The following is a 23,427-nucleotide window of genomic DNA, read 5'->3' as shown; positions in this document are numbered from 1 at the left end:
ATCTACTAACAAACATGTTCTGGCATTAGTTAATGAAACCATGCGAGTTGAAAACGATCTTTGCTTTTAAAAAAAACCCCACAAAGCTCATGTTTCAGTGATTTGTGTAAAGTTTTATTTTTTTTTGTTTAGTGTTCTCAAAAAACATTATTGTTGACTTTCCGCAATTGTTAGTCTCTGCGCATGCGCAGTCGTGGCCCCTCCCAGTAACGTCTTTATTCTTTGCCCCTGCGGTTTCTGCGGAAACCCCTCGAATGCGTGGAGTCGTTGGGTTGTTTTCCAAATCGCATGTAGTACGTACAACCAATCTGTGATTTAAAAACACCTATGTGGTCACCAGGGTTGACGACGGGGCGACTGGATTACCGCGGCAGTATTTCGATAAAAGGAGGACCATTTTGTTTTAGCGTTTTGTAATGGTTTTGCTGTACTAGTCTTTTGTTGTTTTTTTTGTATGTGTGATGGACGCCATTTTAGGTCGATCACACCAGCGCTGCTAGCACATTGTTTCAGGCCTTGCTTCAAACTACGTCGGTTTGTGTTTTGTTGAAATTTGGACTACATCGAACAAACATTTCGGAGGAACTTTGATGCGGACACTTGGGCGACATATTTGGCAGGACTCTACACGTTCACCCATACGGACACCGTTTGAACTCTATATTTCTTTATCAGAGTTGGACCTTACGGACAGCTCACGGCTAACCGCCATATGGTCCTGGGACATTGCGAAACAGCAGGAGCATTTCTGGCTTGTGCTGGGAAATCCCGTGGACTAGAAGTCACTTGCGTCTTTAAGATTGCGTGTTGCACTTGATCACTATCTCTTTGAACTCTTGATATTTTGAATTCGCAGTTATTCACTTGAGGCTAAATCCACACGACACCCCCTTAGTGGTGACTCTTGATTAAAGAGAGTGTTGAGATGAGCAAATATGGCTATTATTATTATTCTTAAACTGTTAAGCTGATAAACTGACATTTGAATAAGGTTGATCGGTGGGAGAGCCCACGCGATCGTGCGAATTGTAGTTGAGTTTGGTTGTGTGTGGTGGTATCTGACCACAAGGATTGTTTAAACATGTCTTGTGTCCATTACAAGTTTTCTTCTAAACTTAACTACGACACGGTCACCTTCGATGGCCTTCACATCACGCTCAGTGATTTGAAACGCCAGATTATGGGGCGAGAAAAGCTGAAGGCCGCGGATTGCGACCTACAAATCACCAACGCTCAAACTAAAGAAGGTAAGTCGGGCAAATTAGTTGTTTATACGTGCTCTTTACTTGTAGTTTAAAGCAACTGCAAGTAATGTTTACGTGGCGTGATAGATAGAGTACATATATTTGTGTCGGGAAATATATAAGCTCAAAACTAATGTAAAACGGCCAACACCGTTGTCGTTATATCATTTAAATGTTGAGTTTTTGTTTGTGGAATCAACTCTTAAGCATATCATGGTGGTGTTTTTATGAATATTAATTAAATTCACACGTAGATGTTGTCCATACACTTGTGCAGTGTGGACTCCATTTTGTGGACGTGTTTACGACGCGTGCTTTCGTTTCCTGTCCATGACAATTGAATAGAAAAATGTGGCATGTTGATTAATGATTGTCGTCCTTGTCTTTGTTTACAGAATACACTGATGATGGAGCCCTCATCCCCAAAAACTCGTCTGTCATCATCAGACGAATCCCTATTGGAGGGCTTAAGTCGACAAGCAAAACATATGTCATGTAAGTACATTAACACTTTAATTTGCATATACCAAAAAAAGCATATGCTGGTTAGGTATGTTTTGAAGCATGGCAGCTGGTTAATGCTGATCAAGTGCTGGTCCTAAGCAACTAGCTCCAGCTCAGGACCAGCTTAAAGGGTTGGTTAACCCAAAAATGAAAATTGTCATTTAAATAATTATTACTCACCCTCATGCTGTTCCACACCCGTAAGACCTTCATTAATCTTCGGAATACAAATTAAGATATTTTAGTTGAAATCCGATGGCTCAGTGAGGCCTCCATAGGGAGCAATGACATTTCCTCTCTCAAGATCCATAAAGGTACTAAAAACATATTTAAATCAGTTCATGTGAGTACAGTGATTCAATATTAATATTATAAAGCGACGAGAATATTTTTGGTGCTCCAAAAAAACCGAAATAACGACTTACATAGTGATGCCGATTTCAAAACACTGCTTCAGGAAGCTTCGGAGCGTAATGAATTAGTGTATCGAATCAGCGGTTCGGAGCGCCAAAGTCATGTGATTTCAGCTGTTTGCAGTTTGACATGCGATCCAAATCATGATTCGATACGCTGATTCATTTGTGTTCTGTGCTTCATGAAGCAGTGTTGTGAAATCGGCCATCACTATATAAGTCATTATTTTGTTTGTTTGGTGCTCCAAAAATATTTTGGTCGCTTTATAATAATATTGAACCACTGTACTCGCATGAACTGATTTAAATGTTTTTAGTACATTAATGGATCTTGAGAGAGGGAGTGTCCATTGCTCCCTATGCAGGCCTCACGGGGCTATTGTATTTCATCAAAAATATCTTGTGTTCCGAAGATTAATGAAGGTCTTACGGGTTTGGAACGGCATGAGAGTGAGTAATTAATGACAAAATTTTCATTTTTGGGTGAACTAACCCTTTAAACCTGGGGCCTGTTTCATAAAACAGTTTACCAAATAAGCTAGGCTTATTTCAGTTAGTCTGATTATTTTGAACCTGATCAACTGACAATAAATCAGACTTACTGTAATAAACCTGGATTATTTGGTAAACTTGTTTTATGAAACAGGCCCTAGCTGAAGGACCAGATTAAACCAGCTGCCATGCATCAAAACATACCTAACCAGCATATGCTGTTTTTTCAACAGGAATTGCTCAAATATGAATCCAAACTCATAAGATGTCATTCGCTAAGAATGTTCCCTTGCACTGAAGATGTCAATTTATTCACACTTCTGCATGTTCAAACTTAATGTGCTGGAAACTGTGAAAATCATGGCATTTTTGAGCCACTTGTCAAACCTGCCACAAACTGTGTATTTTCATTGCATGAAAAAGAGCAATTGGGAATATTTGAACTCTTCTTCTTTAAATGTATTGATATAAAATAAAAATAAAAACATAAAAAAAAACGGGTGAATTCATTGAGGAGATTGGGGGAAAGGATTTTAGCAGAGAGTAATTGGTAACTTACGATTGAAATGCACCTCATTTCAGTTGAGCAGTTTGAATGTGGCTTTGCAGTAAATGTTCAAGAATCATCAGTATTAAGTTAATTTAATTGGAAGTTAACCTCTTTTTTTGTTTTTTTGTTTTGTTTTGCAGCGATCGATCTGAACCAAGTGGATCTTCAAAAGCAGTATGTAAAAACACCTCATTTCCTTGTCTCATTACACACATTTTCAAACTCCTCAGCAGTTGCTTTGTCTTGAAATAATTTAGGTAAATTTTCTCATGCTCCTCAATGTTGTCTTTGAAATCTGTTTGAAGATAACAAAGTGTGTTGAGCTTAATGTTTATATTGTGTGATTCGCTAAAGCTGTTGCATTGATTTTCATGTTTTTATACAATTTCCAGTGTGTACAGAAGTCTGTGCGCATGCTAATACACTGTTTCACATTGGATAAGTCATCTACAAATATGAATTCTGTTGTACAGTGTAGTGTAAGATCATATTGATCTATATAATTCTTGAACATGGCCAGTGTTCAGTTTGTTTGTCCTTAAAGTGACACATCTGTAAAAAGCTGTGTTTTTGTTTGTTTGTTTTTAAATAAAAAAAAATACATTGTGTTATTTATTAATTTCACCTTGTATCATACAGCTTCAGTGTCTGACTACTCATGTTTACTCAATTGGTATTATATGGCACAATAGTTTAATTTAGTTGTGTAGATGTATGAATGAATGAGTGTGTGTGTGTGTGTGTGTGTGTGTGAGAGAGAGAGACAGAGAGACAGAGAGACAGAGACTGAGTTATCATCAAAGTGTATTACCTAAAGCATAATGAGCCTTGCCTTGGACTAACTGACAAGGTGAATAGTGTATTTTTTTTACTAGCGATTTGTTTTTGACTGGACTCCGTGTTTAGGAAACTGGCTCTTGGCATTTAAAAGATAATCAAACAAGCCTTATGCAGTTTTAATAATATAATTTTCATACATGGAAAACTAATTACACTTAGTAGAGCAACTTGATTTAGAATCCCTGCTCTAGTTAAAACTATGCTAAATTCTCTGTGAATTGTCATTCTAATTTACATTTATCTTAATTTTAATTTCTTTGATTTTAAGAGAGACTATTTTTTGCAGAAATTAAACATTGTACTACTGCAAATATACAGGTGCTTGACTATAATATGTGACTGGAATAAATCATTCCAATTTTAAAAGTAAATATTTGAACACATTTTTTATTAGTCATACCCAAGAGGTGTTCTCTTACCCTTTGTAAAATTACATTGTTTCTTGTAGATTATTGCTTTATTTTACAAAAGCTGTTGGGAAATGGAAGAAAAAAAACACATTTGGGTGAAAGTCCAGACCAGCGGTTTATTCAACAATTGTACAGTTGTATAAATACAATTGTCTTATATTTTGGTATTTATAGTGAGATTTTGTTTTTATTGGTGATCGGAAAAAAAGTCGGTATGAGTGAGAGGGTGATTTTTGGGCACAACATTTGTAATTACAGATTGTTTCAGCTAGTGTTTGTGTCATTCTGACATGGCAAATTGTGCTAAAGTTATTCTAACAGAACTAAACCTTTTTTTTTTTTTCACACTTTTTTTTTTGAACATTGTACTTTAATGCCAAACAGAAATCTGCTTATTCAAACTTGAATCATGTGACTTGTACTTTTTTCCATATTTTATGTCTTATTTCTAATGTTTGCAGAACAGCTACTAGGCCAGTTGCATAAACTTAGCCACTGTTAAGACAGTGTCTTAAGAACTAGCATCTTTTTCAATTCCACTTAGACCAACCTACCCTTTTATGTAATTGACTTAAAAAAAAAAAAAAAAAAGAAGAAAAAGAAAAATTAGGACCGGTACTTGAAGAAAGAGACTTAAGACTAGTCTAAGCAGTTTATGCAACTGGCCACGGTGACAGATGAACATATACTATGCAATAATGCTATACCATTTTTTTCTTTGTTAGCACTTGTAGTTTGCTTCTCTCCCATGTACTTATGTGATGTTGAGACCCAAACTAGCTATAAAAGCAGTGACCAGCTACAAGGCACATTATGTAGGACACTTATTTACAAAAGTACCTAATTCCAGTGAACAGTTTTAAATACGTATTTAATATCCTATATGGCCTGTTGTATTATAGTTATATTTTTTATATGAATAAATTGCATTTTCTTTGACTTACTGTACAATAAAACTTAAGTGTTTATCTCCCTCACATCTTCTTAAGGCCCTGTGTGTTCACTTTCCATAGGGTTTTTTGATGAGTTACATCTTAGATTTCAAGTAAATGGTGCAGTCTGTGAAACCGCTATGAAGCTATACTACTATACTAGTTTGCAGTGATTCAAAGCTCATTGGTAATGACTAGGGTTGTCAAACGTACCGGTACTACCAGTACCAGTCAGTAAAGAAAAAAGTAGGCTGTACCAGCATTTCTCCAGTACCGGTAGTACAGAGTACTGGGTATATTCAGTACCCACTGATACACACTACTTTCAAACACTCACGTTCATGTTTGTTTGAGCACTCTGGGCATCAAAGGTTTCTATTTACAATGTGTTTTTACAAGCGTTGCGTTACAATCACAATCATATCTGCTGAGCATGTGAACACTCTGGCCTGTCAGAGGTGTTAGTTAGTTAGTCAGAATTCGCGTAACCTATGAAAGCTCACAGAGTTTGGTTTTGTTCAACGTGAGTCGCTTATTCGCAAATCCTATCATTATAACCAACGAAGTGTAAACCTGATGTGAATAATAGTTTTATTGTACGATTAAGACAGCTTTTTTTTATTGCAGAGAGTGCAGAATTCAGTGAGCTTGGGCTTTCGAGATTGACAGTCTTAGTTATTATACAGGGCTCTTCTCTTGCTTTCTATTACCCATTCACCATCTGAATACAAGTTTAGTTTTTCATGCTGCCAAGTACACTGTAAAGTTTCTGGATTGACAACCGTGTTTTAATGCGTGATTGAATCTGAAACTACAATGATTGACAGTGATAACCAATGGATGAGACCAAATGGGACATTTTTCAAAGTACTTAATTCAACTCTTTTTGCTCTGGTACCGAGAACCGCAAAATTTCTGGTATTGGTACTGAACTACTGAAATTTTGGTACCGTGACAACCCTAGTGATGAACTTATTCAAGATAAAATATATAATATTCAGTTAGCTGTGGTGTAAATATATTTAAAAGTGTAAACACTTTTAAATATTTCATGCGTTTCCGTTAGGGTTTGGTTGTAATATTACTAATTTTTTTTTTTTTTTATATAGTGTTAACTCTGAAGACTTTAATTTGTCCAATTTCTCTCTATTGGGCATGATAGATTTGTGCCTTGTCATAGTGGTGAACCCCTCTTTGTTTTAATGTTTTTTTTTCCTGATGGCAGATTGATGATTCTTCTTCCATTTCACTGGCCCTGCTTTCAAAGGTATTTTAAACTCTGTAACTACTTGATATATTCTGCTCTACAGTATCTAACTTAAGTGTTTTGGATTTGGCAAGCCATAATGTAGATAAATATATATATATATATTTTTTTTTTTTTTTGTCAAAAATCTTGTTTGTCACATCCAGAATATGTGTGCATAGAATGTTAAGTGAAATTAGTTGTGTAATACTCAATATGTGAAATTGTATGTTTTGCATTAGCCAGAAACTTGCTTATCAGTAGTAATATTGATAATTTTGTATTATGCTACATATCAGTAATTACATTAATTTAAATTTTAAACATAAGATTTATATTTAGAAATTATTGATGGTATGTGCTCATTGTTTGTGATAATTGTATAATTGTGTTGATACATGTGTGAAAGCCTGGTCCTGTAAAAAGTGAGCCAATTGTCTTTTATCAGTGTGGATTACAATTTAAGCCTCTTGCCCACATTACTAATTGCAGGTGGTATTTTTTTTTTATTATTATTGAAAAAACGAAGCACTCTGGAATCCTGCACTGGATTTTTTGAATTCCTGAACTTTTTTTGTAGAGCAATATGAGCAGTCTACACACACACCTATTTTTCTTTATACTTGACTTTAAAGACACGAGCAGCATTTACTCTATATGGATAATGGTTAATTGTCTGTATTCTTCATATTATGTCAAAATACTTTAACAATATAGTGTAATTTTGGTACATTTGGAAATTTGAATTTCAGGTTGATGCCCTGAATATAGGAAAAAATGCCATTTTATTTTGGTTCTGTGTACGTCTTAGGCCATGACTGCATTGCGTGCATTAATGTGAAATCTACTGTTCTTCTGACACATTACAATAAAACTAAACAGAGAAAAGTCTCATAGACAATGGGCAATGCATGCATGTAGTTGGTATCAAGCCTTGTATGAGTCGGTTTGTCTTTTTTAGTATTTTTAAAGATCACGCACTGATAGAGGCAAGAAGCTGCTGCTTACAGGACAAGGTTTCAGCAAATCTCTGGGCTCGATTGAACATTCCAACATTGATTTTATTTTTGAAAACATTATTACCTGTTAAACAGACAGCCAATCTTGCTGAAACAAATGCATCAGAGGAAGACAAAATAAAAGCAATGATGTCTCAGTCCAACCATGACTATGACCCAATCCAGTAAGTATGCAAATAAAGACATTGACCATTTATTTAAAATTGCTCTCGGCCTCAATTCTAACATGAATCTCTATTCATTAGTTATGCAAAGAAGCTTGTTGGTCCACCTCCACCAAACTACACATGCTTTCGTTGTGGAAAAACTGGACATTATATCAGAAACTGCCCAACAAATGGGGTAATTGGGTTTTCATTACCACAGCTGCTTTAACATTACAATTGTTTTGAACTTGGTGGTGCTTACTATAACTTAGCTTGTGTAAGCATTTTACCATTGGGATGCTCATTTAGTAAGAGAAGAAATTTAACCTTGCATATCAACTGTGCGTTAGCAGGATCGAAGTTTTGAAGCTCCTCAACGAATAAAGAAAAGCACAGGAATTCCTCGGAGTTTCATGGTGGAGGTTGATGATCCAAACAGAAAGGGAGTCATGTTGACCAACAGTGGAATATATGCCATTCCTACTATTGATGCGTGAGTATACTTGGCCTTTCTGTAAGTGCCTGTATTAAAGGAAATTTTTCAGTTCCGCCATAATTATGCAAAGCAATCATAGTAGTGTCCTCAATGTGTCAATTTAGTTAATCATATTGTGTTTGCTTTTTTTTAGTGAGGCCTATGCCATTGGGAAAAAAGAGAAGCCACCATTCTTGCCCCAAAATCAGTCTTCATCTTCAGAGGAAGAAGATCCTGTACCTGATGAGCTGCTGTGTTTGATCTGCAAGGATCTTATGACAGATGCTGTGGTTATACCCTGCTGTGGAAATAGCTACTGTGATGAGTGTAAGTGTCTGTGCAAACAGATTTCAGAAAATGTTTTTAACTTTTAAAAGCTTACAGTCTTTTGGCCACAGGTATTCGAACATGTTTGCTGGAGTCTGACGAACATGTTTGCCCAACCTGCAAACAATCAGATGTATCTCCTGATGCTTTGATCGCGAACAAATTCTTGCGCCAAGTAAGAAATCCCTATCTTAATCATATTTTGCTGTTGTTAAACACCTATATTTGCTTCTAACTTAATAGTAGAACATTAACAAAGCCTTTTCTTTGGAACCCCAGGCAGTAAATAATTTTAGGAATGAGACCGGATATACCAAGAGGATTCGAAAAGCTGCAGCTGCTGCTCAAGTATCTGCACAAGGAGCCCCAACTCAGGCTTCTGCCCAGCGGCCACCTCTGAGACTGGCAACCTCACGCCAGCAGGACCCTCTTATGGCCAATGTTCCGAGCTCAACAGCTGATAGCACCCCTCCCCAAAGTACACCTGCTGCACCTTTGTCGCCTGTTAGCACTCATCAGCCCTCCAGTACCCCACCTTCTTCTAGCAGCTCAACTGTACACAGCAGCACTGCACCTGCAGAATCGAACTATAGCCCTGTGGTGAACTCTCCTCAGCACTCTACAAAGCAGGATGACCCTCCTTCATCTAAGTAAATAATTTTCTAACCCTTCAGAGGATCCACTGGTTGTGTAAAACATAAGGTACTGGACTTGAGTTTGTCTATGCAGTTAAGGTTTTTTTTTTTTTTCCTCCAGGGAACCAGAGGTCTCAGCATCTACTGTTGTGCCTTCCTCAGAGCCTTCTGTCCTGACAACTTCAGCTTTTCCAAAGGTATTATCTTTTTACAGTATTTTAAGTTTGACATTTTAGATTTTAGCCACAATTTGACTAAGCACCCACCCCCAGATAAAAAAAGAAAATTGTTGACTTGCCATTAAATAGACTTACCATAGAATAGAATTTGAGTTATGGGAGATTTGAAAATTTACTGTGCAGCCTTCAACCTGTTTCCATTAGTACAACTTGGTGATCCCACCCTCTCTATTTGTGTTGCCTAGGGATTCCATGTCCCAGTACTTGGGAAGCCGAATATGCCTCAGCACCACATGCACAGACCAGGTAAGATAAAATCAGCACAATCTAGGAGTTTTTTGCTTAGTTTTTTCCATGGACTTTTAAAATGTACTTTTTTTCTTCCTTTTTAGGGCAGCCAAGGACTAGTGGACCAAGGCCAACTGGAAACCGTCCTGCATGGGATCCGTAAGTATCAAAGAGTGTAATCTTTAAATATTTAATTTTAAACCAAAAAAAATATGAGTACTTGATTCCTGTCTATTTATCCTATCAGGTCCACGAATAGAGGGAGAGCTCCTAGTGAGCGACCACCAAGAACACAGCCTCCACCAGTGCAAAATCTTCCACCTGTAGTCCCTCCAGTGTATGCGCCTCCTGGTCTATTTCCCCCTCCACCACACCCTATGCCTCAGCCACCTGGTGTTGTTCCCCAGCAGTATCCTATACAGTATCCTCCAGGACAGCAGCCTCCCCCTCCCTTCAACATTCCACCACCTGTATTTCCACCTGTCCCACCTGTGACGGCTCCGTGGGTGCCTCCTGGTGCCCAGCCACCTATAGCCAACCCAATCCCTTCTATGCCAGCAGCACCTTTTCTGTCTAAGGAGGAGTTTTACCGCCAGCAGCGTAGACTGAAGGAAGAGTACGTAGAGTACACAATATATATATTAAAGTTACATTTATTTACTGGAATGGTTATTTGGCTCATTCCTCGTATGTATAGATGAAAATTGTTATATATGGTTGTTTTGATTGTAGCATCATGATTTCATGATTCGTGTCTTTGAGTTACCTTTTAATTAAATCTGGATTGTGTGAAGTATTGTGTGGATTCTTCCACTCTTACTCCTCAATCATGCGTGTTGTAATGAATAACCAAGTTTTAACTGCAAAGTTTTTTTTCCTTCCTGTCTTTGATAAATAGTTCCCAATGTCGATTCGTTACCAGGGAGAAGAAGTCCAAACTTGAAGAGTTTACCAATGACTTTGCCAAAGAGCTTTTGGAGTACAGAAAGATCCAGAAGGAGAGAAGGCGTTCTTACTCTAGGTTAGGAAAAATATAGTTCCACCTGCAAGCTGTCATTTTTGATGGGTAATGTTTGGCATCAACTAAAAATCCTAATTTATCTGTCTTTTTCAGATCAAAATCTCCATACAGGGGTTCCTCCTACAGTGGTTCGTCTTATTCCTATTCAAAATCTCGCTCTCGGTCCAGATCACCACGCTCATATTCTCGATCACTTTCCCGATCTCGGTCAAGATCCCGCTCGCGCTCTCGTTCCCGATCACGCTCCTACTCTCGCTCACCATACCCCCGCAGGGGCCGAGGTCGAAGCCGTAGCTATCGATCCAGGTCACGCACTCCTACATACCATCGCTCCCACAGTAGATCTCCATCTTTTAGGGGTCGGGAGATGAGTGGAATGGGAAGTGGAATCTATCGTTCCCGCTCCAGATCCCCAGTGTATAGAAATCACAGTCCCAGCAAGAAACTCCCACCGCCTTCTCAAATGGAGGGTGAGCGCAAATACACAGGGAGGTACAGAGAGCCCCCTCCTTATGATGCTAAGGCTTATTATGGTCGAAACGTTGACCAGAGTGACCCCTATGAGAGAGAGCGATACAGAGAGTGGGAAAGGGAGTACAGGGAGTGGTACGACAAATACCTTAAGAGTTATAACAACCCACCAAGTGGTCAAATGAGAGGGCGTGCTCCAGGGGGCAGAGATCCCTATAGCCCTGAGCGTTTTGCTCCTCCCCGACCAAGAGAAAACTCCCCCTATGGCAGGGGACGTCGAGAGGATTACCCACCGCCACCTCAGAGCCACGGTGTTCCTCCGAGAGGCAGAGTTGCTATGACATACCAAGAGAAGTGTGCTGAGAAGTATGGCCACCTTCATGTCAACATCACTGGAGCTGGGAGAGGGCTTAACAAAGAGTCTTTGAAACCTATCAAGGACAGAGAACCAAGTGGCAGCACCACTACGGATCCTAAGTCTCTGAAACATAAGAAACATCGCAAAAAGAAGAGAGATGATGGTGACCTCTTCAGCCACTCTGACTCTATGGATGAATCCAGGAAAGATGATCGTAAAGGGGACTCCATGCTGATGAATTCAAGCCGTGATGATGCCACACCTGTCAGGGATGAGCCCATGGATAGTGCTGCAGTGCCCTATAAGAGTACCCCTGAAAAGGAGAAGAAAGAGAGGACTAAAAGCAAAACTGACAAAGGTAAACGAAGGTCTGAATCCAGTGGGCAAAAGAAGGAAGCATCAGGAAAGATGTCAAAGCCTACTAGAGAGAAGGATTCCGATGCACCGCGAGAGAAGGTGGCTCCCACTGAACCAGCCATAAAGAGAGTCAAAGACGAACCATCCCTCAAATCTGAACTAAGTAAACCTCAGTCTTCAGAGTCCAAACTCATGCTCCCACGCAAGTTGATGCAGTCTAGGCCCATCAAACACCACCAGGAGCTGAAGCCCATCAAAGATGAGCTCAAAAGCAAGAAGGAATTGGTGAAAGACCTTCCAAAGCAAGACAAAGTATCTGACAAAGATGGGAAGGTCCCCAAAAAAGAGCCAGAGAAGCCTGTGAAAACTGAGGAAAAGATGCCCACCAAGGCAGTTGATACCAAACTGGATAAAAAGAAACGGAAAGATGACAAGCCTTCTTTGAAAGACCTGGATGTCCCTCCGTTAAAAATAGCAAAAATGGAAGTTGACATGGCCAAAAGCTCTCCAAAACCTAAAACCAGACTGGAGAGCGAAAGGCCAGTTGAGAAGGAGAAAATAGCTATTCCATCTCTGATGGATATTAAGCCAGAGCCTGTAAGAAAGATTAAAATCAACAGGGAAATTGGCAAGAGAATATCTAGCATTGATCGGCCAGTTCCGGCTGAGGACTCTGCTCACGCCACAGGAAAGAGCAGGCTGGATAAGTCTAGAGGAAAATTGAGGAGGAAGGTGCATGTTTCCGATGGGTCAGGATCCTTATTGGTTGATTACACCAGGTGAGATAATTAAAATTTCAAAGTACTTGGCAACTCTTAATTTCTTTTAATCTGTACCATCAATGTATTTATATTTGTTTTGTTTGGCAGCACCAGCTCCACAGGAGGAAGCCCCATCAAAAAGCATGAGGAGAAGCTTGACCTAAAGAAGACTGTGATAAAGACTCTGGAGGAATACACCAATGACAGCTCCACCCCTGCTGAGGACGAAATCGTCATGATACAAGTGCCCCGTTCCAAGTGGGAAAAGGAGGACTATGAATCTGAGGACGATGATTCTAAGGTTGCCGCTAGAACAGGCAGCATCAACGCATGCAGCTCTGCTCCTTCAGGGGAAAACGCTGCTGCAAAATCAACTGACAAGGAGTCTCCTCATGCTGACAAAGCTCCGTCTGTCTCCAAAGAGGCAGATGTCAAACCTGCCAAGGACTCCACGTCATGTGATAAGGAGAAAGATTCTGAAAAGGACAAAGACAGAGAACGAGAACGGGACCGAGGGAAAGAAAGAGACCGCAGCAGCACTGCAGATCGTGATATAACTGATAAAAGGAAACCTAGTGTACCTAATCAGGAGAGAGAGCGTGCACAGGAGAAAGGCAGTGACCATAGCAGTGAACGGAGCTCTTCTTCCCAGTTATCTAGAGACAGGCAAGCTGACAGGCCTGAACCAACCTCTAGAAAACCAGTAGGTAGAGAGACAACGACAGGCCTTGCCAGTAGGAAACCAGAGCATAGAGATGATGCAAGAGACCACGTAGGCTCAAGATCAAAAGATGAGAGAAGTCCAATCAGGAGGAGAGTATCGCCCTCAAGGGTAAAGGACTTGCACACAGAATCTGGGAGAAAAACACCACAGGAGTCGAATAGGAGCCCAAGTCCAAGTAGGAATAAGAGAGCATCATCGCAGAATGCCCCAGAGCCAAAACGAACTGGCCAAGAGGATCACAAAGGAGACTGGCCATGCAGTAAGGACAGCCAGGGTTCTAGGCATTCTGATGTGCGTCCTATAAAGGACCGGGAGCACAGGACTCCTCATAGAGCTTTGACTCCAGAGCCTAGGTCTGATGCAGAGAAAGGTGGCATACATGGTGACCACATCAAAAACCCATCGGTGCGCTCCACAAGACTGTCATCAGATTTAACACGGGAAACCGATGAGGCTGCGTTTGTCCCTGACTACAGCGAAAGTGACAGCGAGACCTCGGACATTGAGAGCAAAATGGAGCAGAGAGGACGAGAGCGGGACAGCAGTGGCAGCCAGAGTCCAAGCCCCTCTGGAAGCCATGGACACAGCAGCAGCCCCAGCTCTCCAGGCAGTCAGGACAGCAAAAAGAAGAAAAAGGACAAAAAGGAGAAGAAGGAAAAGAAGAAACACAAGAAGCACAAAAAACACAAAAAGCATAAGAAACATACAAGTAATGAGTCTGAATCAGAGCTCAAAGGACAGAAACACAAACATAAGAAAAAAAAGTCCAAAAAGAGCAAGGACAAAGACAAAGATGACAAGGAAAAAGATGAAAGTGAAAGAGATGAACATAAGGCAAAAGTATCCATTTAATTCATTTATAGGTTCAAACATTGATTTAATTTACTCATCTATAAGAAGCATTGAAAAAAATATTGTTCTGCAGAAACGTTTAAGTACTGGTTTAGCTTTCATTTTTACTGCTATTTCTCATTGGTTAACAACATTGGTTAACTTTTTTGTGTGTCTGACAACGCTAACCTCTCCCATCAATGCAAGAGAATAGCTACTTGAATGATAAAGGTTATTTGGGTTCTGAATTTTCATGAATATTTTGGTTCTCATTTAAAACTGTTGCAGATTCTCATTACATCATGGTTTTGCATTAAGACCATTGTAGAGGAAGCACTTTAGAAATGTGAATGTGATTGCAGATTTGCGAAATTTGCAGAGTTGTAAAAGCCCTTTTGTACCTCATCTCTTGTATGTTTAAGTTGGAGAGAAACATATCATTATGACAGTATGAAAATATTGTTACAAAGGTAACAAGAGAGTGGTATCCAGGCATTGGGGCAGACTGATTTACAAATTGTATGTTTTTGCACTGTGAATATTTCCTCTACTCTTTCATTTTATTTTACTTCACCTTCACAAGAGTAATTTAAATCATCTGCTGAAATGGAATTGTAAATGTTTTGAGGGAAATAAATTTTTTCAGCAAATATAATGGTCTCTCATTTTGTTTATTTTCATGCCTTGGTAATAAGGATTTCCTAGGAACCACATTAGACTATTTCCATTAGACTATCCTGCATTACAGTTTTGGATATATACGGTATTAAAAAAAAATCCCTTAAAGTAACTACAAATGTACCCATACCCTTACAAAAAAACGACCTGCAATAATCCAGAAGGATTGTAGTTCTCTGTGCAGGGATCATGCTGGAGCCCAGCAGGACAAAACAAAAAGCTCACATGACAGTGCATATTCTTACAGGCAGGGGCGTAACCCTACCCATAACCCTATCATCAGTCAATGGCTCTGCCTATCCCTAAATCTTATTAAGTCAAGCTCCACCCCTTAGGTCCATAGAGGTAGGGTTGGTCTTGGCCAAGATCCACCCATTGTGACAAGAGGAGCTATGAGCGGGGTTATGCACAGGGGTGCTTTTCATTTCTCATTTGTGCATCCTGGTTCCCTTTCCTCTCAGTTCCATTCCCCTTAGGATGCGAGCAGGGAGGATGCAAGGAAAGAAAATGAGGTTGGAGGAACTGAAGGAAAACTTATTTTTATATTAAAATCTTCTTGATCTCTCTGGAGCTTAAGGGTGGAGCTTAACCTGTTTAGAGGGTGGAGAGGTAGGGTTAGGGTGTGGTTGGAGGATGCAGCTCCACCCATCATGCCCATAGTAGGTCGAGAGAAGGGGAGCTGGAGGTTATACTCCACCCATGGCTCTGCGCTTGTGTTGTTGAAGTTTGGTTATTTAAGAAATGCATAATAATAAATAATAATAAAACAAGAAGCCCTGTTGAAATATGTGAGATGTATAGTTTATTTAAACTGCAAAGGTAAAATTATTGTGAAAAGTCAGAGTTTATATGTCCGGTTTTTCAACAAAGAAACTGCATAAACTACCTGTGTCCTTAAAGTTATTTTGAGTAAAGATTACGAGGGCACATGAATTAAAAATAAGTAAATAAAATAATGATGTGCACGAATAAATCATTTATAATAAACACTGCATATAATAAATAATAGCTTTAATTAGGATTTAATTATAGGCTATTTAATTCATACAGTGAATGCAATGTTTTAATTTAAACTTGATTACTTTATTAAATTTCCATATAGGCTATTTTTACCTGAGTAGGCCGACTGTTACTGTTATTACCTGTTACTACTATTAGATAGACTTATAGATTGTGTAAGGTTTGTCCAGGAAAGTCTTTTCCAGCTAGACTTAAAGGGTTAGTTCACCCAAAAATGAAAATAATGTCATTTATTACTCATGTTGTTCTTCAGCTGTAAGACCTTTGTTCATCTTCAGAACACAAATTAAGATATTATTGATAAAATCTGATGGCTCCGTGAGGCCTGCATAGGGAGCAATGACATTTCCTCTCTCAAGATCCATTAATGTACTAAAAACATATTTAAATCAGTTCATGTGAGTACAGTGGTTCAATATTAATATTATAAAGCGACGAGAATATTTTTGGTGTGCCAAAAAAAACAAAATATGAGAGGAAAGGGAACCAGGATGCACAAATGAGAAATGAGAAGCATCCCTGTGCATCCCCGCTCATAGCTCCTCTGGACACAATGGGTGGACCTTTCCAAAGGCCAGCTCTACCTCTATGGATCGAATATTCTCGTTGCATTATAATATTATTATTGAACCACTGTACTCACATGAACTGATTTAAATATGTTTTTAGTACATTAATGGATCTCGAGAGAGGAAATGTCATTGCTGGCTATGCAGGCCTCACGGAGCCATCGGATTTCAACAAAAATATCTTTATTTGTGTTCTGAAGATGAACGAAGGTCTTACGGGTGTGGAACGGCATGAGGGTAAGAAATAAATGACATTATTTTCATCATTTTTGGGTGAACTAACCCTTTAATTTCAGTCCAGATCACGAATAATTTTAGGAATGAAACATCACCAGTCCATGAGCAGGTTCCTCATCTTGCCGCATTCGTACAGGACAGCATCTCCCCCTCCCCGTTTCTTTTATGTTTTCACCACAAGATGGCGCACAAAGTTATTCAGCCCTGGAAAAAGGTGCAGCATTCCAGCAACAGACATGAACGCACATTGTTGAAGCATCTTATGGAGAGCAAGTTCAGGGCGCAGAGTCTGGTATTTAAGGTTTGCTGAAATTCTCATTTGCTCTTTTCAGAAGGCAAATATAAAGCTCAGAAAGTCTTCACTTTATTGTAATCCAAATTGCTGAAACAAAGTCGGTGCTTTACATGTTGACAACAAACAAGCCAGCCGTGGGGGCTAAATTTTTTAATGAGCATTGGCACGTTATTGAAATCCATACAACATGCTCTAGTCTAATGCATGTGGAAATTCTTTAAGAAATACATTTTGGGTAAACTACAAAATGATCTTCAACTGACTTGAGAAGAGAGCATCAAATAGTAATTAATTAATAATAAAAATAAGAATTATATGAGTCAGTCATCTCTGGTCAGTTTTTGTAGTTTACCCTAAATGTATTTCTTAAAGAATTTCAACATGCAATAGACTAGAGCATCTTGTATGGATTTCAATAACATGCCAATGCTCATAAAAATTTCAGCCTCATATATGTATATATTTTTAGTTGAACCAAAGTTAACATAACAAAAATGCATCAGTTGGAATTGAGCTGAAGAAAGAGCATTCCTTTGGTGAGCTGGCACAGTGTTGACGGTTGGCACCAGCATATTATATGTCCTGTGTGTGTCCTCAAGAGAGGGTTTACCCCCCTTGTGTTGTTGCTTCCAGTTTCCTCCAGTCTCCCCCTGCCGCCATGTCTGGCACTGCTTTCGGTGTGCTGAGTGTGCTATAGTCTGCTAAAACCTGCTGCCATACACTGCGCTCTGGGAGTCCTTTCTGCTGCATGCCAGGTAAGGGCAAACCCTCCTCCCTGCTGCATACATACTTATACATTCAGAGGAAAAGAAGGCTGGGAATAGATATGGGCCTGTCACTCTCTTTTTACATACAATAGTATAATAAATAGAATTAGTACAGATCATATGGTGTGAGAAGCAAGCAAGAGCAACTTTGCCCGTTTGCCAAATTGATGTGTTTTTGTTTGTTCTTGAATATTGTCCAGGATCTGGCAATATGTGGTGACGTAGTTGCATATTCGGTTTTTGTGGCTGTGCCAGAGGTTCACTGCCCTGATACTTTATAAATATAATTGTTAAACAAAGATGCACCTGTTGTTCACATTTTAGCACATACAGTGACTTCCAAAAAGATCACATGGGAATTTTTATTTTCTCATTTATTTATGTATTTTTTATTATCTCACTCATCCATGTTTTCACCCCCTTTTGAGTCTTGTCTGGTACTGTGTCCAGGCTCCATGCCAAGTCTGCCTCATTAAGATGAAGCATATGCAGATCTGTTTTGTTTAAGCTAATGATGACCCTTATTTGTTGTGTCTGGTCTTCAGTGATTGGTGAACGTTCGAGTATATTTCTAAAGGTGGATGTTTTCTGTTTCCCTTTATGCTCTTGTCAGGAAATCTCTTGTGAATGTATGTATTTTCAAGACAATCTCATCTTTGAAGATTGAATGTTTTGAGGTTGCTTGTGGGGAGGTGTTGTTTCTTTCACATTGCCTTTGCGTTTTAATTTGTCTTGTAATTGATTCGTTCATCATGCCAGTCGGACACCTGCATCCTGTCATTCTGTTTGCTGGATCAGCACTGCTATAAAGGCCAAAGTCGATCTGTATCGTGCACACTATATGCTAAAACATCCTTTGGTAAACATGGAGGTTCACAAGAGCTTGCGACTCAAATGACTCACAATACAGCAGCTTCTTTAATGAGTGTGTCTGGTCTGGCAGTGGATCTCTGAAGGGCTCTCCACTCACCTGGCACAGACACCCAGATTCAGTGCCAGCAGTATTCTGGTAGCCTCCATATGTTTGGCCTGTCAGACTCTTAAAGCATCCCACATACTGGCAGTAACTCTGTCTTTATCTTTATCACGTTTTAAAACTAACACTCACAAGAGCCAAGAAACTTTGAAATTGATATTTTGTGCCCCGAATCCAACAACCAATGGTTTCATGGTTAAAGTGCTTTTAACATAATGTAGCTACTTGTTACTCAACAAAACAAGAAAATTGACTTGGAGCATATTATGAATTGAAAGACTTGGACCCACACAAGTGATAAGGTCTATTTTTATGGGGTGGGGGAGCTTAGAGCTTGACAGATGTCATTATGATGTGTCAATGTTTGTAAAACAGCTCGGTGAAGATTAAAGTCGTCACGAAATGGAAGATGCAGCGTTTTAAATAAGAAAAAATGGAGGACGGGGCTTGCTTGCGAATTGATTGGATTGTTGGATGGTTGTGGTTTGCCCCGCCCTCACGCCAGTAAACACATCATCAGAGAAGAGAAGACATGTTGCTTCAAGATGGAGGGGAAAATATTTTTATTAAAGATTATGAGGGCGCATGAATTTAAAGGGTTTGTCCACCCAAAAATGAAAATTCATTAAGTACTCGCCCTCATGTCGTTCCACACCCGTAGGACCTTCTTTCATCTTCAGAACACAAATTAAGATATTTTTGATGAAATCCGATGGCTCAGAGAGGCCTCCATTGACAGCATGATAATTAACACTTTCAGATGCCCAGAAAGCTACTAAAGACATATTTAAATCAGTTCATGTGACTACAGTGGTTCAACCTTAATGTTATGAAGTGACGAGTAGAGCTGCACGATTAATCGCATGAGATTGTCATGCGTGTTTCCTCAGTAAAGCCGGTTCTGTGATTAGCGGTAAATGTCCATGACCTGCTTTCAAATGGAGCGGCACTTAATATACAGAGCCGTAGTTCGCGGACAAGCTACGCAATATCGCGTTCAATATCGATATGAATCGCCTTCGATTATGAACGCGATATTGCGTAGCTTGTCCGCGAACTACGGCTCTGTATATTAAGTGCCGCTCCATTTGAAAGCAGGTGATGAACATTTACCGCTAATCACAGAACCGGCTTTACTGACGAGACACGCATGACAATCTCATTCGATTAATCGTGCAGCCCTAGTGACGAGAATACTTTTTGTGCATCAAAAAAGCAAAATTACAACTTTATTCAGCAATATCAAGTGATGGGCGATTTCAAAACTGCTTCATGAAGCTTCGAAGCTTTACGAATCTTTTGTTTTGAATCAGTGGTTCGGAGTGTGTGTTAAACTGCCAGAGTCACGCCCCCCAGTGGTGAACCACTGAAATTTCGAAACACTTATGACGTAATGAAGCCTCGTTTACTGAAATAACGTGACTTTGGCAATTTGATACACGCTCCGAACCACTGATTCAAAACAAAAGATTCATAAAGCTTCAAAGCTTAATGAAGCAGTGTTTTGAAATCACCCATCACTAGATATTGTTGAATAAAGTCGTTATTTTGTTTTTTTTGGCACACAAAAAGTATTCTCATCACTTCATAATATTAAGGTTGAACCACTGTAGTCACATGACTATTTTAAATATGTCTTTAGTAGCTTTCTGTGCATTGAAAGTGTTAATTATCTTGCTGTCTATGGAGGACTCACTGAGCCATCGGATTTCAACAAAAATATCTTAATTTGTGTTTTGAAGATGAACGAAGGTCTTACAGGTCTGGAATGACATGAGGGTGAGTAATTAATGACAGAATTTTCATTTTTGGGTGAACTAAACCTTTAATTAAAAAAAAATACATGCACAGACAAATCATTTATAATAAATGCTGCAACATTCCATAAAAAATAAGAATTGTCCTTTGTGAATTCATGGTGACTTCCTTTTGTGTTCCACAGGTTAAAGAACAACATACAGGTTTGGAATGACATGAGGATAATTACATGCTGACAGAATTAAATTTGCTTTTGTAAACTATCCCTTTAAGCAATATGTACCAATTGTACCAACCCATAGTGTGGCAAATTTAGTGAATGATGCAGAGAACGACCTCTTCTGCCTGAAATTTGTAATCACAGGACAGAGTTTGAATGGAACATCATAAAGATTTCTAAACTGCCTCTCATAAAATGAAATTTGATCTGCTTTACTTGGTTTACTATAGAATAACATGGAAGTAGGGTGATTGCTTAGACTCTAAATCAGTGCTGGGTGGCAGTATTGTCTTCTGTGCATAGGCTCATACCAGGCCACAAAGCACTATTATGTGTGCGGTTGCTTTGGTATTATTCAAGCTGCTGCCTCTGGCTGTTTCTCTGTCTGTATCTGTGACTGCAGTGGTGAGAGGTGCTGATTGCTGATCTCCTGTTTGCCACCACTGCTGCCTGGCCCCGCCTTTGACCAGAGCTGTGCACAGAATTTCAATGAGCTTTGTGAAGGAAAGAGACGTTGTCTGCCTCACTGTGCATGTCTGGTTGGTTTCATAGCTGGTTCTGATGTTGGGAGGTTTTTGCAAGCTTAGTTTTCCACTGGTTTATTTTATTTTGGAAGGCAAACAATGATGGGCACTGCGATTATAGAGACAGGCTTCCTTTGGATGGATCTAACAAAACCTGTCAAGAATATGTTAACATTATATTTCACCTCAAATGCAAAAAGAAGTAATGTTTTAAGGAGTTTTTATTGTTTTAAGAATTAATTTTTTTTCACCCCCATTCTCTTTGCAGAAAAATCTAATACTCCAGTCTTCAGTGTCACATGATCCTTGAGAAATCATTCTAATATGTAAATTTAGTGCTCAAGAAACAATTCTTATAATTATCACTGTTAAAAACAGCATTTATTGAAATGCAAATCTTTTGCAGCATTATAAATATATTTACTGTCACTTTTGATCAGTTTAATTAATCATTGCTAAAAAAAAAGTTCCTAACCTTTAATTTAGGTAGTTTAATTTAATTTAAGTATTCCAGTAATGAAAACCACTTTGAGAATGAGAATTTACACAAAAATGTTTCTTAATAAATATTAAAATATTTTTATATTTTTTATAATAAGTATATATTTCTAGATTTTATTTGTCAATTTTTAATATAATATAATATAATATAATATAATATAATATAATATAATATAATATAATATAATATAATATAATATAATATAATATAATATAATATAATATAATATAATATAATATAATATAATAAATCATTTTGATTTATTTAAACAGTGAAATGTTACCAAAGACTATAGAATAACACAAGACACGTCACTCGTATTGTTTTGAATGGGAGAAAGTCTAACGCGCAATATGGCGTAATAAGTCCCGCCTTCTACATAAGAACCAATCGCTGACTGGTAAAGTCATCGCGTCACTGCAGTGGCCGTTAGAAGCACTGGTTTCAATAGAAACAGTCAGATGTGCGCCTCCGAAATGAAGCACAAGAGACGCGCATTTAGGTTTGCGCATGCGCATTAGCTTGATCCAGCCTGAAAAATACATTTTTTGTCATGATTCGAGAGTTTGGAAAAAACATTTATGAGACAGTTGTTGTCAGATTTCTTTGGTGATTTCAAATATGAAATTTAATCGTAAAGTTGGCGAACACTTTTGGAGAATTTGATGTTTCCCCATTCAAAGAGATAGGAGCTGCATGATGCCCAGGATGGGTTACGTTTTAAAAATGGCCACCGAGTGAAATTACTTGTCTTAAAGGGACTTTGATGTTACTCTTATAGGGTTTCGATCTCAAGCATGTCTTATAACTTAAGATAAATGCCCGTCAGATCATCAGCTGTAGTTGAGGTGAGCAAACTTTAGGTCTTTAGGTCCAACAGATTGTGGTATGGTGAGTGTTGGGGAAGAGCAAAGTGTCAAAGCTGTTATCTGAGTGCATGGCAGTGTGGAAAATTGTCTGTGTGCCTTTAAACAATGGTGGTTTTGTCAGCCTCTCACCCTGAATCAGAGCAAGTTAGTACTAGGACAAGTGTGTCTGCTTGCAAGGTATCCGTTGCATGTGTGACGCAGTGTTGAGTGCGCCTTGCAGCAGCTCAGGAGTGGCAAACGGCCCTGCTGATTTAGCTGTTAACAAAGGCAAGCATTCAAATGAATTAGGCTCTGCTCCAAGAAATGGGATGGGGTTGGGGGTGGGGGGTAGCTTAGCTGATAAATATTCATTGAAACTCAGGCATTTCTGCAGTGTTCTCACTCTCTCACGCCAGGGTTCTTTCTCTGTCCCCAGCTCCTTTCTTTCTCCCTCTTTCATTTTGATCTGCATGCGTGATGCCACCTGCACAGAGAGCCTGAGGGAATCAAATAGGAACCAGAAGATGGTGCCCCCTGGTGTTCCCCTATCTTACTCTCCATCTCACTGTCTCCCTATATTCCCCAGGTACTCCTAGCCTGGGGAATCTAGGTTTATCACGTGACCCTTTCGCCCATGTTCATGTGACTGTGTGGATTTTTGCTCGACACCACGTGTCGCCGAGCCACCTCAAAAAGAGCAGAGAAGGAAAAGCAATTTAAATAATAAATGGAAAAATTCTGCTATTTCACTGCATGTCCCCCATTACCTGTTGTCAGGCAGGTTGTTTGAGCGTATGTGTCAGCATGTGC

General features: G+C 39.1%; 1 protein-coding gene across 2 annotated transcripts; it reads left to right on the top strand.

The window, feature by feature from the left end:
- The first annotated feature begins 256 nt into the window (after positions 1–256).
- Positions 257–14,888, top strand: rbbp6 (retinoblastoma binding protein 6). 2 transcript variants are annotated; one of them, XM_067382257.1, is made up of 17 exons: positions 257–1,247; positions 1,640–1,739; positions 3,344–3,377; positions 6,611–6,652; positions 7,726–7,814; positions 7,896–7,992; positions 8,150–8,289; positions 8,426–8,598; positions 8,670–8,773; positions 8,878–9,248; positions 9,355–9,430; positions 9,658–9,718; positions 9,805–9,859; positions 9,948–10,316; positions 10,599–10,721; positions 10,815–12,686; positions 12,777–14,888. In XM_067382257.1, the coding sequence occupies exons 1-17, from the start codon at positions 1,082–1,084 to the stop codon at positions 14,242–14,244; spliced, it is 5,340 nt and encodes a 1,779-aa protein (XP_067238358.1). In that variant the 5' UTR covers positions 257–1,081; the 3' UTR covers positions 14,245–14,888. The 2 variants fall into 2 exon arrangements, with proteins under 2 accessions (XP_067238358.1, XP_067238357.1); XM_067382256.1 differs by having other exon boundaries at positions 8,147–8,289.
- The last annotated feature ends 8,539 nt before the right edge of the window (positions 14,889–23,427 follow it).

The sequence above is a fragment of the Chanodichthys erythropterus genome, chromosome 3 (assembly GCF_024489055.1).
Source record: "Chanodichthys erythropterus isolate Z2021 chromosome 3, ASM2448905v1, whole genome shotgun sequence".
Taxonomy (NCBI): Eukaryota; Metazoa; Chordata; class Actinopteri; order Cypriniformes; family Xenocyprididae; genus Chanodichthys; species Chanodichthys erythropterus.
This window is presented reverse-complemented; position numbering and strand designations above follow the sequence as displayed.